Genomic DNA, 17,547 nt, shown 5'->3' with positions numbered 1-17,547 from the left:
AGAGGCACCTGGTCGACACCACCTTACGTACTAGGATAATACGTAGCAAGCTGAAAGCCGAGAGTGGAGGCACTAATCAAGTTTCCGAAGAGACAGAAAAAAAGCAATGACATCGGTCCCGCTGTACAGGTGTCCACGCCGCTTTCTTTTCATTGCTTCCATTGGCAACCCAGCCCCATACACAGGGACCAGGCACAGTGCTGGCCATGTTCTCCTCGACGCCATACGGTCTCCATTGCATGAGCGCATTGGGCTTAACAACCCTGCTTCCCTGTCCTCATCCTCATCACAGTCCATCTTTTACACCAGCTGGAAATCACCGTCGCTGATGAATGTCTCTGGTCCGCCGGTGCTAGAACAACTCAAGACATGGCTAGCAGATCGCCAAAGATATTTCAATTCTACTTTTCAAACTCCTCGACAACAGCTACAGCAACAGCAGCATAAAAAACAACAACAAAATCAACCGGCCGAAACAGAAAACAATACACCACTCCTTAGGCTGCTCAAGGGCTCTCAGACTGCCGAGCCCATTGATGTGGACATACGGGACATGACTCGGTTCCGATCCACACTCGTTATTCTACATGATGAGCTAGAGGCCCAACCAGGGAAAGTGAAGGTGCGAATGGGTGGGCCGGCCCAATCCAGTCTACGGGGGCATCGGGGGTTAATCAGTATTATGGAAAGCCTCAGAGGAGCGGGTTTATTACCGGGCCAGAAGAGTAGCAGCCCGCAAGTTTCAATACTGCGCCTGGGGATAGGAATTGGTCGCCCAGCAAGTCGGGAACGAGATTCTGTCTCGGACTATGTGCTTTCCAAGTTAACTCCGAGGGATTTGAAGGCGTTGCAAGCCGCTGTGCCGGGAGTTGTGGATTTACTGGTACAAGAGATGTATCGAGGTGGGAACGACTAGGTTGACTTATAAATGTATCATAAATATCTGCATTTGATACCCGGCTTGTTATATGTATTAATACACTAGACATTTGTTCGCGAGACGACCTGACAACTCTACATGCAATTAAACATTAAATGAACTGATGCAATGGAATGTCTGCTCGTTGACGTCCTCTGAAATCTTCCTTTTTCATTTCCGTGGCAGCATCAATGAAGCGAAAGCTGAAATAGTATGTATAAATTAGGGTGGGAGCCTGAAGATAAACAGGAATAATGAACAGGTCATTAAAATCTTTCCAGAAGGAATGGAAATGATACAAATATAAACACTACTTATGTTAAATGAAGCAATTTTCAGTTTAGACAGTCCCAGCAATACTCAAATCCCGAATCTCCTGCAACACTTCCTCGACCCTATTATCCAAATCTCCATTTGCATATTGATCTCTCGTGTCTGCATCCAGATACTGCTGCACTTGCGCCATGCGCGAGTAAGCCTCTGCACAAAACCGCAGTTGGATCTTAACCAGAGCCTCAAAGCTAGGATCTAGGTACGGAACACGCAGGTCGATAAGCTGCGGTAGTTCCGTGAAGAGTTGTTCATTGAGCTGCTCGTAGGCTTGCTTGGCGAGCTCGGTTTCGCGCTCCGCTCGCGGTAGTTTGCTGGCATCCTTGTCTGGCTTTTCGACTAATTTCTTGACCTTAGCGCGCATGGAGTCGTAGTCGAGTAGCTTGTGGTTGCGCTTTTTGATGCACTCGTTTATATCAGGGAAATATGCACAGAAGCGGGAAATGGGATCGAGAACCGTCGTCCTGTACTTCAATCAGTCCATCGTTCACGTAGCAACATCAGTAAAGAGATGATACCGGTAAGGTCCATCTAGCGCCTTGATGGTTTCTGCATCTAGGTCCTCCACAGCTTGCTTATAACTTCGGCTCACACCATCTCTTGTTCCAGCGTCACCATAAAAGGCGTCGATTGTCTCCGCGATTCTCATTTGAGATGCAGTCATTGCTGCGAGAAGTTAACATCAATCCCAGTAATTGTTCCGTTTGAACTAGCCCCACCTCTGAGCGAATCGAGATATCCTTTTGCTTCTTTCTGCAGGCGATTCACTGCCGTCTCCATTGTCCTGTAGCGTCTGTTCACACCCAACCTATTAGATGTCTGACAAGCGACAATATTCGAAGGCCATAATGTACCTCTCTTCAATCTCATAATCTCGGTCATTCGTTTTCTCCACATGCCCTATAGACAAACTCGAATCAGTCCATTTGATTCATTGCAGTATCATCGCCACTTGTCATCGATGTGACACTGACAGCGGGGTAATCAACGAACCTGTTTTCATCATCACCTGCGTCGTCGCGCGGTTGACATTTTTCTTGAACCCTGCAGAAATAGGAGTACATAATTAACGAAGGTATATCCTTCGACTCGTAGCATATGCGAAGGGGTGCGCATACCAGACCACGACATGGTGGCGGGGAGTCGACGACTTTACCACTTGGTAATCGAACAAGGGACGTCCTGAGAGGATAACTGAAATATCGAGCAACTGAATAACTCGTCCGTGGTGCTGCACAAGAAGCGAAAATATATTTAGTGATGGTCAAAGGAACCTGGAAAGCCGCGTAACGATGAGTGAAGTTGAGAACTGCCCAGTGATTGACAATTGGTGATGCCTTACCAACATGTGTGGCTGAGCTCTCTTGCCCGGAACATCCACCCCGAAGGAGCCGTGGCGCAGAGTGACCTAGCCAAGGCCGGAGCCATACTACGTCATTCCGAAAACAACCAGAGTCCCCACGACATGAAATCATCCCAGAGATCGGATGCCAGGACTTGTTCTTGGCCCTTTGTCAGGATGAGCATTGTACCGAGTACTTAGGTAGTTGTGCTGTAAGGAACCTTGAAGAACAGCCGTGCGTGTACATATTAGAAGAGGAAATACCCGGTTTGTCTATGGAGATGATTCGAGTCATAGAAATTGAGATTGTGATGATATTCATCTCCTACTAGATACATGGATAAAAACACCCCGAATCCGCCAGCGTCAGAAATGCAGTCGTGATGGTATATCGAAAGTCGTGAATGCATGGATATATCACCAAAATCTCACCAACGCCGAAGGAAAACCAAAGAAAGTAACAAACAGTTAGAACGTAAAAATACATCAAAACCAAATCATCTTGCTTGCAACGATAAACCCTCGATCCTATCACCTGGTTGCGTACTAGAAGGAGAAATGCAGAGAACGGGCAGAATGATGAGCCTTAGAAAACAAGAAATAGAATAAAGGTGACTGAGCTTTGTGCGCCGGTAATACAATAATACACCCGTATAAGAAAAGTCATAATTGTTCGTATCGCTTCAGAAATGAGTATAAGACAGTGATGAGAGAGACAGGGTCGTTGGTAATGAGAAAGAAAACCTCCTGTCTAAATAAGGTATTGGGTCTATTGCCCCTCAATAAATGACATGTAATCTGACAGTGCTAGCCTCCAACCGGAAGAGAACATCGTGAAAGCGTGAGTATAGCCTGATACCACATCGTGCTGCATCAATACCAGATTCCCGCACACCACATCCCGCTTCGGGTAACCATCAGGACTGCCCAGGCCAAAGAACGGATAAGAAGGTATCAGTAGCCTTCTTCACCAGCCTTGCACAGCTTGATCTCACGTACCCATTCGGACTTTAATACCTGGGATGCGGTGATACGTCGGCCAGGATTGGGATCAAGAATGGAGTAGATCACGTTACGACAACGAGCCTGCAAATTTGATGTTAGTATATTGACACCCAACTGAGATCAATATCAGCGTTGGCTCTTACTCGGTGCAGCGTCTCAATAGGCGCGTAACCATCCTCGTCCCTACGACCTTCCAAATAGCGCTCATAAAACTCGTCTTCGTCTTTGCGAGCGACTCGCCATAGATGCCTTCCAGTTCTCATTGCCATATAGATGACGCCTGTTGCCCAGAGATCGACAGCCCGGGGATCAAATTCCTTGTCGGTGTATTCTTCTGGTGCGATATAAGGGGCAGATCCGCACAAGCCGGCGGTCATGTGCGCTTCTTTCTCCCAAGCCATGCGGAAGCATTCGCCATTTCCAAAATCAGTTATTTTGAGAGCACCATGGGTTGTCAGGAGGAGATTTTCGGGCTTCAAGTCACGGTGGGCGACACCCATTTCATGCATGTATTCGACACCGCGCATAAGTTGTTTGAAAAAGCAATCCGCTTCGGTGACTTCAAGCTTGCCAGCAGCCAATACAAGAGTGTAGAGATCGCCTCCCGCACAGTACTCCATCACTTCGCAATAATCTCCCTTTGCATCTTGTAAAAGGTCCAAAGTGTGGATCACGTTGGGGTGACGCAAAGACGACGAGATACAAAATTCAGAAGTGAGTCGTTTCTGGTATTTCTTGGATGTTTCCTGAGGTCGACGTCTGAATTCCTTCACTGCGTATAATTGTTCCACCCGAGAATCCTTTGGATTGACTTTGTGAGATATCCGAACGATACCGAAAGCGCCACGGCCGACAATCTCCTGACACTTGCCGTATTTATCTACCAATGTCGCGGTGGCATTGGGCCCTCCTTTCTTGTCTTGCGCCAATTTGTCACGTTCGTTCTTCAGCTGGTCGACCCAACTCGACACCAGGGATAATTGCTGGTCATCGACATGGTCGTCTTTCTTCTTCCCTGCACCAAGCATATCTCGAAGCAGCCCCGTCAGTTTTTCTTGGCGTTTGGTGCCTTTGAGATGGTGCTTATGTGTGCCATCCAGCATTTCGAATCGCTTATGTACTGGAGCATCCTTTTCTTTACCTCGACCCTTGACTCCATCACTCGGTTTTTCGCTCACGGATGTTTGACGAGAGGGTGGTTGATGAGCTGGGGAAGGTCGGACCGCGCCATTCATAGACGGCTTGGGGCCGTCAGAGCTGGACTCAGAGCCAGTATCCCGAGTAGCATCCGAGTCTTTTGATATTGGCGGTGTTGGTTTCCGTTCACTAAACATTCGAGTGAGACGATGGGCCATTGATGGTTTTGCGATCTTGGCTTGCTGAGGCGGGGTGGGCAGGACATCGCCATTCGGCGGGACCGAGATTCGTATGTCCTCGAGGGCCCGTGTCATCTGCTGCTCTCCATTGTCGCTGTGATCTGTCGACGCGGTGGATGGAGCTTTAGAAGAAACGGTGGAGGAAGGAACAGGAGACACAGGTGGTGGAGTCATGTGCGTTCAAGCCGTACAGCGCACAGCGGCGCCTTCGACGCTGCGTAGAAGGAACAGAGTCGGTGGCGAGTACTCGAAGCTGCGATACTCCCGCGAAGCGCCTGTTCGCCGCAGAGGAGGCTGGCGAAACTGAATCAATGAGGGCTGTCGCCTTTATAGAGACTGTCTAGAGTGACGAAATTGCACTGGATCAGTGGTCACACACACGCACACACACGCACACATATAAACGGCGTGCGCTGACCCAGGCTCGGAAATGCGGAATGCTTAAAAATCACCACTCGGCGGGACGGGGCTTGCCTCAAAGAAAAACGGTCGGCAGGACACGCGATGAGAAAAAGAAGGAAAAAAGACGGATTGTTAGATGTATAATTTTTCTCTCTTGCTCCCCAACGGAATTTGCGACGGCGAGGGGAGCGATGGGCACCAGAGAAGAAAGCGTTACTTAATCGTAATGCTACAGTACCAAGAAGGCTGGAGGAAGGCACCACCGCAGACTGACCAGCAGGAGGAGAAAGGGAGAACAGACAACACAAGGCAAGAAATTATTGCTGACGGGGGTGGCCGCCTATTTCTCGGGGGAGGACGGGCACCAGGCCGCGGCAATATGACAGCATTTAAATCTTCTGGCTCATTGTGGGCAGTGGGCAGTGGGCGGCACTGAAAGACGGGTTCGCCCCAGAAAAGTATGTGTAGTAGTAATATTAGCCACCAGGAGACAGACTTTCACGTTCTGGATAAGAAGAGGTTGTGCCGCCGCCTGTAATTACAGGTACTGGCGGTACGGGTTTGGTCAGTGCCGAGCACAGCCAGAGCCGGTAAATTACCGCCAGGCGGTATGCGCGCATTCACGCCGTACACGCACCGTACGGCAACATACACGGGCCAGTCCTCGCTCAGCCCTGTGCCACAGCCCGCTCCACCGCCATCAAACAACTCGCAGCAGCGCTCGACACCATCGCTGCACAACACAGCACCGAGCAGAACACTGCAGAGCGCAGAGCAGGACGGTTCGTGCAGAAAAACCGCGCACGACAGCTGTATCACCAACACCTCCTCCTTCCCCCGCCCAAGCTAAAATTACCCCTAAACAAGTGCGCTCTGGCGACTGCTGGTCGTATTGTCACGGGTCATACGATGCTAGTGACAACCTGCGAGAAGTCGGAGGCCTTCCCCTCATGCTTGCTCTCCCCTCGTCTCGGGTCCAATGGGGCAGCGTCGTTGATTTATTCCAGGCTCCTCTGGAGAGCCTGAGCGAGAGGGCATCAGAGAAGGTTGCAGGTGACATTGACGTTACCGGGAGAGGGCTCTCTCCACGAGGGCGGTCACTGAGGCTGTGCATACTGCATAGCGTGACCTCATTCGACACAATCAGGACAGGCGACAGATCTCCAGTAACAGGAGCCAAGGTGGGAGTGCCGCATTTCGATTCAGACCGTGGCGCCAGTTAGTTGCGTGGTCGATCTGATTATTTATACGCCTACGAACTATATAAGCCGTGATCAGGGAAGATAGAAGCAGTGCATGATTTGATATCAGTGTTTCTAGATTCGTTGACATCCTCTGCATTGTAAACTAATATCAAGCCACACGCGACAACCATACTTAGTCTAACATTATGTATGTAAATGATACTAACCGACGCCAATGACTAGTGAGCGTAGCGGCTAATGACAAATTATTACCAATGATACAGACGATATGGAAACTCGATGCCATGCGCCGAGCTGTTTTTCAACAGTAATATTATTAATAATATCTGGTCTTCATTCAGCTGGTCGCGTTGCTGCATCCTGACCCGTATTGGCAGTGAAGTAGGGCACTGCATGTGGTTAGTCCAGGCAGTCACGAATTGAAATTTGGTTGTCTATCAGTAGTCTCCATGAACTATGGAGTCAAGACGCATATGTTATTCTCGATGAAGTAATAGTACAGAGTAGTACTGAGTAATATGGAGACAGCCGGCTATGGGTATGTGGATAACTTGGCGACTGCAAGCATGGGACGTACATATGCAGCCTGATAGCCAACATCTGATGAGCGCATCATAGTGAGCGTTTCCATATAATTTCAATGAAATAATAGTAACAATAATCAAGTAACTACTAGGCTCTTACTATAATGATAAATTACGAGCGGATGCACGCTTTCCGGTACTATAGAACAGATAGATTACCGCAACCAAAGCCAAGCCAGCGTGGCCCCTCCTTGACCCCTCGCCAGCTACTATGAGACATTTAATTTCGGCCAGCGGTTAATCACTAAAGCTTAAGCTTGGCTTAGCACCTCCCGACTAAATATTAATAATAACGAACAAACAATAAACCATTACTTCATTGCCATTCCGTTCAGCTCGGAAGCGCTTTGGGCCAATTCGCCCAAAAGCAAACATCCTCAACCGTCAGCTTATCTGGTCTCACCGCCACATCGTTTCCTCTTCCAGCAGTATGATACGCCTGTTGGCATTGGTTGTATATATACCTCCCACTATCGACACGACTGCTCTGGACAAGGTAGTGCAGCATGTAGCAAAAGCATGCATCTCGTGCGGAGCGTTGATTGCCGACCCAATAACATCTTGCAGCTGTAGATATATACTAGCTCTAACTTGTAACAGGTAATGTGATTGATCGAACGCAGTTGCCAGCAGCTTTGCAAGTTTGCATTGCATTGAAACCATCTCGAATGGTGCAGATACCACGGTATTTCCCAATTTCGAATGTATACCAATGAATCGTTAACGACATATCAGGATATTTTGCCTAGGAATATCCGCATCTTGGAGACTTTGTAACCTGTATACATCATGTACCCTGGTTAACTAGTATCTTTCTGGTCCGTGAGCGCTTATTTTGTAGGATCCAAGTAGTAAAAAAGAACGGTTGTTCATTTCACCTTCACAAGTAGACTTGAGTAAGTATTATGTGTCACCGGAATACCCAGCGTATTGACCTTAACGCATAACCGGAGCATTCTTCCGAAGTGGATTCTGAATCTAAGTGATCCAGTCTGGAACAGATACTGTGCGTTTATTCAAATTCGCACTCCTCGAGGCTCGTCGTGATCCCACGAAACTAAGATAATAGTCACATGTCAGCGGTACATGGCAGATTCACAATATAGATCGAGCTCTTACCATGCAAGACTTCCAATTGATTGCGGCTGATGATATATAAACAAACTCCTGCTCATCTGCGGCAAACGACCAGCTGTGGCTGAACAAGCACCCTCTTGTATTGCTCTAAGAAAGCACGCGTGTCTTTGCCATGACTATCAGAAAACATGTCAAATCGCCTCTAGAGACCTAGACCTACCACAAACTGCTCCAGTGACTCTTCAAAAAGCTCATTGTTGACACCGAGTCCATTGGGATGTTCCACCGGAGACAAAGGATTTTTGACAACTGCAGCCCAGGTGTGTAAGTGCCAATCCACATCGAGGGCACTGGGATGAAGTTACCATATTCCACGAAAAGATTGACATATATCTGCTGCAAAGCTATCCGCATGCTTGGTGCCTTGTTGTCTGTGAGCATGACAAATTTGATGTTGGTTGGTGATTCGTAGAAATGTAGCTTGTACTGCGTAGTACGGTAGGATATAAAACTGATTACGACCAACATTCCCCGCGTTAGTCAATCTGCCAAACAAGGATAGAATGCATGTGCCGCATCGTACCTATCGTCCTCTCCCCCAACTTGCGCACCATATTCCGCAGCGAGAAGACGGTTCCAAAGACCAGCTTCGCATCGTCGTCGTCAGTATTTCGAGACGGCACCCCAGGACCAGCGGCGACGGCAGTGCTTGAATTCGGCGTATCCGAGGCAGGACGGGCAGGTTTAGTGCTGGTCAATGCTGGGCGTGCCAGCCAGCGACGCTTGTAGATACATTCGGCTATCAGAAGCAGATTGGTCAGTTAAGGGGGGGCGTACAGGAGCAGAGAGCTATGATTACCGTGGCGGTCGAAGATATAGAAGGAGTAGACGGTCATGGTCAGGGACGAAGGCCAAGCAGGGCCGGCAGCAGGAAGCGTCGAGGTTGAATTAAGCAGGGCAGAAGATGCGGAAGGTGAAGCTGCTGCTGCCCATGTGAAAGCAACTGCGAATGCTGGAAGGGAAGGAACGAGTGCGGGAAGCTACCGGCGCCCCGCTGTGGCTGCCGCCATTGGCCGACCGTCACGTCCCAGGACTTAATTGGCCGAGAGCCAGGCGAGAGCCCCATCAGCCTCACGAGACTGAATGGCCTCATTCGCTGGCCTGCGATCGCCTGCGCAGACATATTCGCCGTTCGCCACGATGTCTGTCTCCAACAGCCCATGAAAATCCACGACCACCAAATCCCCAGCCCAAAAAAGCATCACGCAGCCGGCTGTCCTGTCTCATTCCTCCCATTTACTGTCAACTCCACGGCCAAGGTGCCCTCTCTGTCTATTCTTAGCTTGAGGACGCACCGTCAATTGCGCCGCTATTGGAGGGGCACCTCCCCCGGTCTTTATCATCGGCTGCTTTAAATCCCCCACCCCCGCGCGCTTCATTATCGTCAGCTGGGCCCCGATCCAAACCAAGCCTTGTGTTCTTGTCTGGTCGTGGCCTTCATTGAGCTCGTTGTATTTAGTCTCGCTCCAGCAAACCCTATCGTCTGTCGTACTTTAGCTCGAGGGATCGCATATCCAACACCATATCTCGGGGCATTCATGTCTGACCACGCCATGAACACCGAGCCAGATCCCATGGCGTCCAGCCCAAGCACGTTCTCGGATTCAGAAACTGGTGGTATTCCTCTAGAGCCTCATAGGCCAGTCAGGCATACGTGAGTGACTGTTCAATTCCGATCATTAAGAATTCAGACGACTTCCTGCCCGCATGTTTGGGCTTCAATGCCTATCGGTTCCTAGCATGGTACTGATCTCACCTTGCAGATCAGCTACATCGTACAACAGCCCTCATCGACACCAGCATCGTCAACTGACTGCGCCACGACAAGTGAAGGTTGGTGCTATTGCCTGTCGCCAGCAGAAGGTTGGCTGACCCAGCGCTTCGCAGGAGACTCTCAATGCCAGATCCGAATACACAACAAGCCAAGACGATGGCACTGCTCAACATCGTATAAATCAGTATATTATCAAACAAGAAATTGGGCGAGGTTCGTTTGGGGCAGTCCATTTAGCAGTTGATCAGTATGGCGAAGAATATGTAAACCCCTATTACCTTCTCAACATGTATTAACTTCGCTGGTGGCTTCAATCGCTAATGATGCTTTTTTCTCAGGCTGTCAAAGAATTCTCCAAGGCCAGGCTGAGGAAACGACAACAGTCGCACGTGCTACGAAGACCCCGTGGACCACAGCGCCCAGGAACCGGCTTCAACTCTCCGCTTCATCGCCATCCGTCTGGTACTGACGATGCACACCCCGGTCATCCATTGGATTTGATCAAGGAGGAGATTGCTATCATGAAAAAGCTGAACCACAGCAATTTAGTTTCCCTCATTGAAGTCTTAGACGACCCCACCGAGGATTCTCTATACATGGTGATGGAAATGTGTAAGAAGGGCGTTATCATGAAAGTCGGGCTGGAGCAAAAGTCAGACCCATACGAAAACGAAAAATGTCGACTCTGGTTCCGTGACCTGATACTTGGCATTGAATATTTACATGCCCAGGGCATTGCTCACAGAGACATCAAGCCCGACAATTGTCTACTCACTGGCGATGATGTCTTGAAAGTTGTGGACTTTGGAGTCTCGGAAATGTTTGCTAAAGATTCTGACATGTACACAGCTAAGTCGGCAGGTTCTCCGGCCTTTCTGCCACCCGAGCTTTGTGTCGTCAAGCATGGAGATGTATCTGGTAAAGCGGCTGACATTTGGTCTATGGGAGTGACGCTCTACTGTTTACGCTACGGACACATTCCGTTCGAAAAGATAAATATCTTTGATTTATACGAATCTATCCGCAGTGATCCCATTGATTTGGAAGGAGAGACAGATGAGGATTTCACGGACTTGATGAACAAAATCCTAGAAAAGGACCCGTTGAAAAGAATATCTATGCGAGAGTTACGAGTGGGTGGTTATCAACTCTTACGCAATTGGTCTCTGTATCTAACTTTCATTTTCAGGATCACCCTTGGGTTACCAAGAAAGGCGCAGACCCATTACTACCCGAAGAGGAAAATACCGCTCAATTGATCGAACCTCCTACCGAAGAAGAGATGAATACGGCAATTACGCATAATTTGGAGAATCTTTTTGTCGTAGTATGTTGTTATTCTTCACTATCGCTCGAAGCGGCTTGCTAATCGGTTTGAACAGATGAAAGCCGTAACAAAGTTCAAGAAACTGGTCGACCCTACAAAATCCCCACAGCTCCATAGTATCCTCGGCCTTGAGCATGACTCGCATTTAGTCCAGCCCCCGATGGAAATGGATGCTGATGAAGGTATCGAATCACTACATAATTTCAAAAAAATATACAAGGAAGCTGGGCCATTTCAAAAGCCTCTATTCCGTCCACAGTCATCATCACGAGAAAGAGGCCGATCCCCTAGAAGGCATGGGTCTGGCGTCTCGTCGATACAGAATCCACGTCCGGCTTCGCTTGTTTCCTCGTCAAGAGAAGATACACCTCTAGGTAGCTTTTCTGAAGGCACGCGTGGCCATGCGCGGGATCCTTTAGAAGAGGATCACCCTTTCCTCTATATCGGCCCGTCCACTTTCACTGGCTTCACAAACCAGCCTGTTGAAGGAGGTGCTCAAGCAATCCCTTCACCAATTACCGTCCCACATACAACAACCCCCGAAAGTATAGCTGATCTCCCATACAATGAGTCAAATGCTGCTCCCATTGTGTCAGAATCACCTGGGGCTTCGGAAATCGACATCTACGAGACAGCATATCGCGAAGAAATAGAACGAATCAAGAGACGTACTATCGATCGCCGCGATACATCAACCACAGTTTATTTGACTCGACGCGTAGAAAACAAAAGGGACCATCTGAGCGAAGTGATGAAATTAATCCACCAGCCAACATCATCTTCGTCCTCGTTAGAAGGGCATGATAGCCACAAACCAGCCGACGAGTTTGTTCTCAAACTAGGCGAGAAGGTCTCTGGGGCTGTTGCATCAGCCGGAGCGGCCTTTCGCAGTGCTCTGAGTGCGCAGATCGAAGCACGGAAGAACCAAAAGGAAACAGCATCATCATCAGCTCCGTCAGAGGGGGGAGAATCACATGGAAATACAAACACAAACACAAACACACCATCAACCGAGCATACAAAGACGCTACCATCTATTATCTAACGTCATTCATCCTATTCTCACACTGGTTGTTTTTCTTGTTTAATTTTGTCCATCTCCATCTTCGAATAACTGCAGCCTGTCATTGACCATTATTACTTGCCAAGAAAGGGGGGAAACAAGCCATGGAGTAGTCAAGCTTGAACCACTCATGTATTTTTAATTAGAAGATGAGTAGAGCCAAAGGAATGCGAGCAAAGTCTCTCCATATCCTTACCAATAATTATGATTCAATGTCAATATACTTGTATTTATATTCACCCATTGTCTCATTTCCAGCCCTTTGAATCGCGTCCGAAGCATATCCTTTGACTAGACATACAGTCAAGTGACAAAGGTTTAAATATAGCACCATAAAGGTGGACTCTCCCCATATCAATACCACAAAGATTTGAACTTTTTGCATTATCTACGGGCGGACTCCATAGATGCCAAAATTAATCCGACGTCAATCGGTCTGAATGCAGATGAAAGACAAACAGAAAACCTTAATACTACATTCAAACTTCGGCCATTTCTAGTAACAAAACATTACGTACAATGTATTCGTTTCAATGTTTCAACGACATTGAGCAGTATCAACTAATATACAAGCAGACAGCAAAGTAATACTTTGCCCATATTACTGAGTCCTCCCCTCTGAATTCAAACCAAACCAACCCATTCAACAAGTACCACCCAAAATTCATTATTACAAAAACATCAACGGGCACATGTACAGCATAAATGAAAAAGGAAATATACAGTAGTATAGAGAGAGATGCCGTCGCATGTCATCATCAGATAATAAACCGTAAATCAGAAACAGAAATCAACGATCACGGACACAAAATTGGAAAGTTCGGAGCAGGTTTGATTCATATCTGCGTTTCGCATGAAAGAGCACATTAAACAATGATACGTCCGGGCGACTCACTAAAGGAGGGCATAGATTGGACAGTTCAAAAAATTCGAATGAAACCAAAAGGGAAGAATAAAAAAGAACTCATCATAAATGGGGAATAATTTAGTGATCGTGGTAAATGCATAACGCATGTGTGCCGTATCATCTTCAAGATTTTCGTCCATCTCGGTGGCATCGCATCTGACTAATTAGTATAGTTCTCCAGTGCGATCCAACTTTCACTCGTCTCATTTATAACACAAAAAATCGGTTGGAACAAAACCGTAAAAAACGTTTCTCTATGTTTGTCATTTTGCGGCGATCATCATTCATATCTTTTTAGATCTCATGAGTTTTTTGGGAGGGGGGGCGTTATGTTTTTGTCTCTCCAGGATGTGTTATTGCCGTAATATAACCTCCGCTCGGATGCACCTGTGGCCCGCTCTTTGCTTGTTGAATGATATGGTCTGTCGGTGGATGTGTTATCTTTTCATCTGTCTGGGGCTTGGGCGAGGCATCAAATGGGTGATCAAGGGTCCGAGTTTGAGGTATGAGAGATTCATGGGGTGATTTCCGTGTACTGAAGCTCTCTCTTCTTGCGGGAAACTCATGAGGAAGCGGAAGTCTTCGGTCTTGGCTAGTCTGAGAGCGAATTATACCTTTGACAGGATCTGTATCTGGAGCGTCCGAGGCTTCTATTCCTAGCTGAGTATTCTGCTCCGGTAAGTCCTTTGATACCAGAGTGTCTAGAATTCTCTCTTGCTTCTGTAGTTCTGGTGTATGGGCCACATGCATCGGAGAAACCATCGAGCTGTCGCTAGTGGCACTGGCACCCCCAGAGGGTGTAGCTGGATTCTTGGTCTTGGACGATCGGCGCCGTGGAGGAGGATATGATTCACCTCGTGCTTCTGCCTCCGCCTTGCGCCGCTCTGCCTCTGCCTTATTCGGTCTTCCTCGCTTCCTTGGGGGCTCACTACCCTTTCCTGGGGTATAGTCAGCCCAACCAGGAGATCCTGGGCCTGGAGAACCGGCCTCACTGTTGAATTGTCCAATGCTATGTGGTGGTCTTGGTTGAATAGCACGTGGAATAGCAGGTCTTTCTGTCGAATAGAGTGGTCGCTTTCGTGATGTATAAGGATCATTACTAAGAGCTGGATTCACAGGCGTCGGGTGATTGAAAGCTGGGAATACAGCAGGCGGAGGCGGTACTTGCCAAGACTCTGTTGGACGTGCATGTAGCTGAGATTGACTGGTTTGCCACATAGCTGTAAACTGCTGTTTACATTCGTTCAGAGTACGACCTGGTAATGGTCAGTAGACATCACAACAGACCATGAACCTGGAAAAGTAAACATTGAAAGAATAAGGAGGACTCTCTTACCTGGCGGCAGTGCCATGTCATCCCATGGCGGTTTCACATTGTATTGTCGGAATACCTCAAAGAGAGAACTTGGAGGAACACCAGCATTCCGGAGGATTACAGTGAGCAGACCATACTGAGAGATTCTTAGTTAGCCATTATTGGGGGCATAATTAGTTAGGGAATGGCCCATTAAGGCAGGAGACATGGCATACCTTCTCCTCCTCTGTCCAATCTCGATCGATTTGATCCGGCATGTCCAGGCGCTCATGGGTATAGGTCGTTGAGGTCGATTTCCAGTTACAGCAAGATAGGGCACGGAAGGATATGCCACTTAAGTTCAACGATTAAGGGAGAGTGGAGTCCAAAGCGCGAAAACAGACGAATAGAACGCAGAAGTTAGAAACAAAGAAAGACCGTTGCAAATTTCACAAAATACCTCCCAAAAACAAATGGGGTGTCTAACTGAGGGCGTGACGCGGGGCGTGGAGGGATATCAAGGTACGGCGACGGGTACCGAGAGGATGGAGCGAAGGGAGTTGGCAAGTAGAATCCCAAGTCATCAATAGAAACTAAAGAGCACAAAGCTGGCGTAAAGGAAAGGCGAAACTATGTATAACAAGCGACTGGAGGTAGCCTAAACAGTGAAAGCATCGACAAGAACTAAGGCGAGGTGTGCAAAATCGCAGCAAAACGTCGTATCATTCGTGTTTTCTGGTGAAAAGGTGGTCCATGAGTCGCTGTCGTTGCGCTCAAGATTGCACACCAGAGCTTCTCTCTTTTCCTTCTCTTTTCTGGGTTGCTGCTTAAGGAAGATTCCAATGATTGAAAAGCAAAACAGAAAACAAACGAGGGAAGACGCGTGGTGACTTTACATACACCGAAGCATGGCCCGTACGGAAACGCGGGAGGAAGGAGCGGGTGGGGATGCGCAGGGACGAGGGCGACAAGTGGACAAGGGCAGAGAGGGTCCACAGGCAGGCGAAGAGAAGAGAAGAGAGGGAGAGGAGAGGAGAGGAGAGGAGGAGGGAGAGAAAGAGAGGGGGGGGAGGAAAGAGAGGTAGAGAGGAAAGGAAAGGGAAGGGAAGAGAGGGAAAAAAGAAAGTAAGAAAAAAAAGGCAGGCAGGAAACGAAGATGTACCCGGGACGACTGGACGAGCGGCTGCAACACCAGTCGTCAAAGTACTTAATTAATTAGTGAGTTGGTTAAGTGAGTAATTTACTTTTTTGCTGCATGATCCAGTGCTAGTAGTGGCAGGCAGTCAGAGACCCCGGTCCAGAGTAGCGGGTCAAGTAGACAACAACTCCAAGTCAATCGCAGTAACAAAACAATAAGGTACGGGTACGTCGCAGTGTCGGGAGCTTCCCTGACCAAACAAAAACGAGAGATTTTCTCAGGTTTTGGTTAAAGAGGACGCCCCTAACTTGCTAGCTAAGGATCGGGGGTTCCGTGCAGAGTCCGCACAGCTTTGGGGCGGATACCTGCAAGCAGCAGCAGACGGCCAGAACCATAGGTGGTCAGTTAGTTGCTCCCTCTTCAGACACGAGAGCAAGAGGGGACGGCTCCAGCTCGGCTTGTTGTTGCACGAGACGATATACGTATCTAGAAACGGGCGTGGGCAACACGCGCAGGGTGATGGATAGCATGCATGTTACCGAGAAGCGAGATGGCCGGGCTGCATGATGCTGATCCGATGAAAGCTGCTAATATTCTAATTCGCCGAAGATTCATGCATGTGTACATGGACAAACACCATAGCTGGAGCCATAGTCATCGTCATCGTCATCGTCAGAACTGTCAGGAGCTCGCACCAAGTAATTATTATTATTGATGCTTGGTGAACCATCGGCGCCAAAGCCACATACCCTGCGCCATCACTAGGGTCCCGTCTCCGTCATCGTCACCATCAGCATCGTCAGTACGCGGCAGTGCTGCTCTATCGTCAGTTCCTGAGGGGGTTCTAGATCGACCCGTTTAGGCGCGGCCGTTTCATGACGGCGATTGATTCGAAATTCTGTGCCGATGGGCCACCGGGTTTATCGCCAGTCCACATGCGCTGCATAGAAGAGAGGGGGAAGTGGAGAAGCTTAACAGGAGGCTTATTACTATTATTTCACAGGCAGCCTTAGCGCTCTTAGTTTGACTTGGTTAATCAACCATGATGGAACCTCGCCCGCACTAGCCGCGGCATTCATTGGTGGCCCATCCTGGTGAATTCAACCATGCTCAATAATAATCATGATTAATATTATTGCTGTCGTTACCGGGTACCGTTATTATGATTATGGTTCTTCCGCTATTAGTAATTTAGTATTGAATGCGTTGAACTGATTGACCAGCCTGGTACAGCCAGCCGAAGAACCACTGTTCCCAGCAGTGATGACTGCTCGGAATGGCTCGGTGTCGTACAGATACGCTAGAAGATACAATAGTGACTTACTCCATGCAAGCTGGTGACAATTAGGCTGGTGAGGACAGGGTATCAATCGCTCTTGCTAGTTCTATTTATTACGGACTATCGATCTGAACCATGGTAACTGCGAGGAACTTCCCGTCTGGGTCACGGGAAAACCGAGATTTTGAGAGGGAGGGGGGAAAAATTAAAAATGGGGAATTGGTACGTCGCATGTACGTCTACTATCCAGGATGGTACGGGCTGTAACTAACAGGTAGCATTTAATAGCAACAACTAACTTATACAGCAAAGAACGTGCAGTTAACGCTGGTCCCAGCAGCAGAGCAGCCCGCGCTGATAGGAGAATTAAGCTGGGCCAGGCTCCACTAGCCGCCGATTTCAACATACCCCTGCGCGGCCCCACTGATAGCTGGTCTCCTATTTGGCCATCTGCCTCCCTGGTCG

General features: G+C 48.4%; 7 protein-coding genes across 7 annotated transcripts; 3 read left to right on the top strand and 4 right to left on the bottom strand.

Moving 5' to 3' along the window:
• Positions 1 to 106: 106 nt before the first annotated feature.
• On the top strand, positions 107 to 916 carry BGW36DRAFT_356708 (uncharacterized protein; the record flags this gene model as incomplete). Its single annotated transcript, XM_046213807.1, has 1 exon — positions 107 to 916. One exon carries the CDS (start codon positions 107 to 109, stop codon positions 914 to 916), a length of 810 nt encoding a protein of 269 aa, XP_046075976.1.
• Positions 917 to 1,048: 132 nt separating this feature from the next.
• Positions 1,049 to 2,610, bottom strand: BGW36DRAFT_373199 (putative BAR adaptor protein RVS161). The gene is made up of 6 exons (XM_046215562.1): positions 2,368 to 2,610; positions 2,243 to 2,293; positions 2,104 to 2,149; positions 1,969 to 2,042; positions 1,768 to 1,915; positions 1,049 to 1,713 (listed from the first exon to the last, which is right to left on the bottom strand). Exons 1-6 carry the CDS (start codon positions 2,378 to 2,380, stop codon positions 1,260 to 1,262), a joined length of 786 nt encoding a protein of 261 aa, XP_046075975.1. The 5' UTR covers positions 2,381 to 2,610; the 3' UTR covers positions 1,049 to 1,259.
• Positions 2,611 to 3,545: 935 nt separating this feature from the next.
• Positions 3,546 to 5,146, bottom strand: BGW36DRAFT_424867 (putative serine/threonine protein kinase; the record flags this gene model as incomplete). Its single annotated transcript, XM_046220029.1, has 2 exons — positions 3,546 to 3,677; positions 3,740 to 5,146. The coding sequence occupies 2 exons, from the start codon at positions 5,144 to 5,146 to the stop codon at positions 3,546 to 3,548; spliced, it is 1,539 nt and encodes a 512-aa protein (XP_046075974.1).
• Positions 5,147 to 5,984: 838 nt separating this feature from the next.
• BGW36DRAFT_424866 (uncharacterized protein) lies at positions 5,985 to 6,597 on the top strand (the record flags this gene model as incomplete). The annotated part of the gene is made up of 2 exons (XM_046220028.1): positions 5,985 to 6,156; positions 6,242 to 6,597. The coding sequence occupies 2 exons, from the start codon at positions 5,985 to 5,987 to the stop codon at positions 6,595 to 6,597; spliced, it is 528 nt and encodes a 175-aa protein (XP_046075973.1).
• A 1,845-nt stretch (positions 6,598 to 8,442) lies between these two features.
• On the bottom strand, positions 8,443 to 9,136 carry BGW36DRAFT_289428 (putative TRAPP complex subunit; the record flags this gene model as incomplete). The annotated part of the gene is made up of 4 exons (XM_046210663.1): positions 8,443 to 8,549; positions 8,606 to 8,751; positions 8,844 to 9,039; positions 9,100 to 9,136. The coding sequence occupies 4 exons, from the start codon at positions 9,134 to 9,136 to the stop codon at positions 8,443 to 8,445; spliced, it is 486 nt and encodes a 161-aa protein (XP_046075972.1).
• Positions 9,137 to 10,135: 999 nt separating this feature from the next.
• Positions 10,136 to 12,530, top strand: BGW36DRAFT_120145 (kinase-like domain-containing protein). Its single transcript, XM_046209280.1, has 3 exons — positions 10,136 to 11,207; positions 11,264 to 11,401; positions 11,457 to 12,530. The coding sequence occupies exons 1-3, from the start codon at positions 10,395 to 10,397 to the stop codon at positions 12,444 to 12,446; spliced, it is 1,941 nt and encodes a 646-aa protein (XP_046075971.1). The 5' UTR covers positions 10,136 to 10,394; the 3' UTR covers positions 12,447 to 12,530.
• A 1,168-nt stretch (positions 12,531 to 13,698) lies between these two features.
• Positions 13,699 to 14,943, bottom strand: BGW36DRAFT_289225 (uncharacterized protein; the record flags this gene model as incomplete). Its single annotated transcript, XM_046210644.1, has 3 exons — positions 13,699 to 14,627; positions 14,708 to 14,822; positions 14,902 to 14,943. 3 exons carry the CDS (start codon positions 14,941 to 14,943, stop codon positions 13,699 to 13,701), a joined length of 1,086 nt encoding a protein of 361 aa, XP_046075970.1.
• Positions 14,944 to 17,547: the final 2,604 nt, after the last annotated feature.

This window comes from Talaromyces proteolyticus (assembly GCF_021365285.1).
Source record: "Talaromyces proteolyticus strain PMI_201 chromosome Unknown BGW36scaffold_3, whole genome shotgun sequence".
Lineage (NCBI taxonomy): Eukaryota > Fungi > Ascomycota > Eurotiomycetes > Eurotiales > Trichocomaceae > Talaromyces > Talaromyces proteolyticus.
This window is presented reverse-complemented; position numbering and strand designations above follow the sequence as displayed.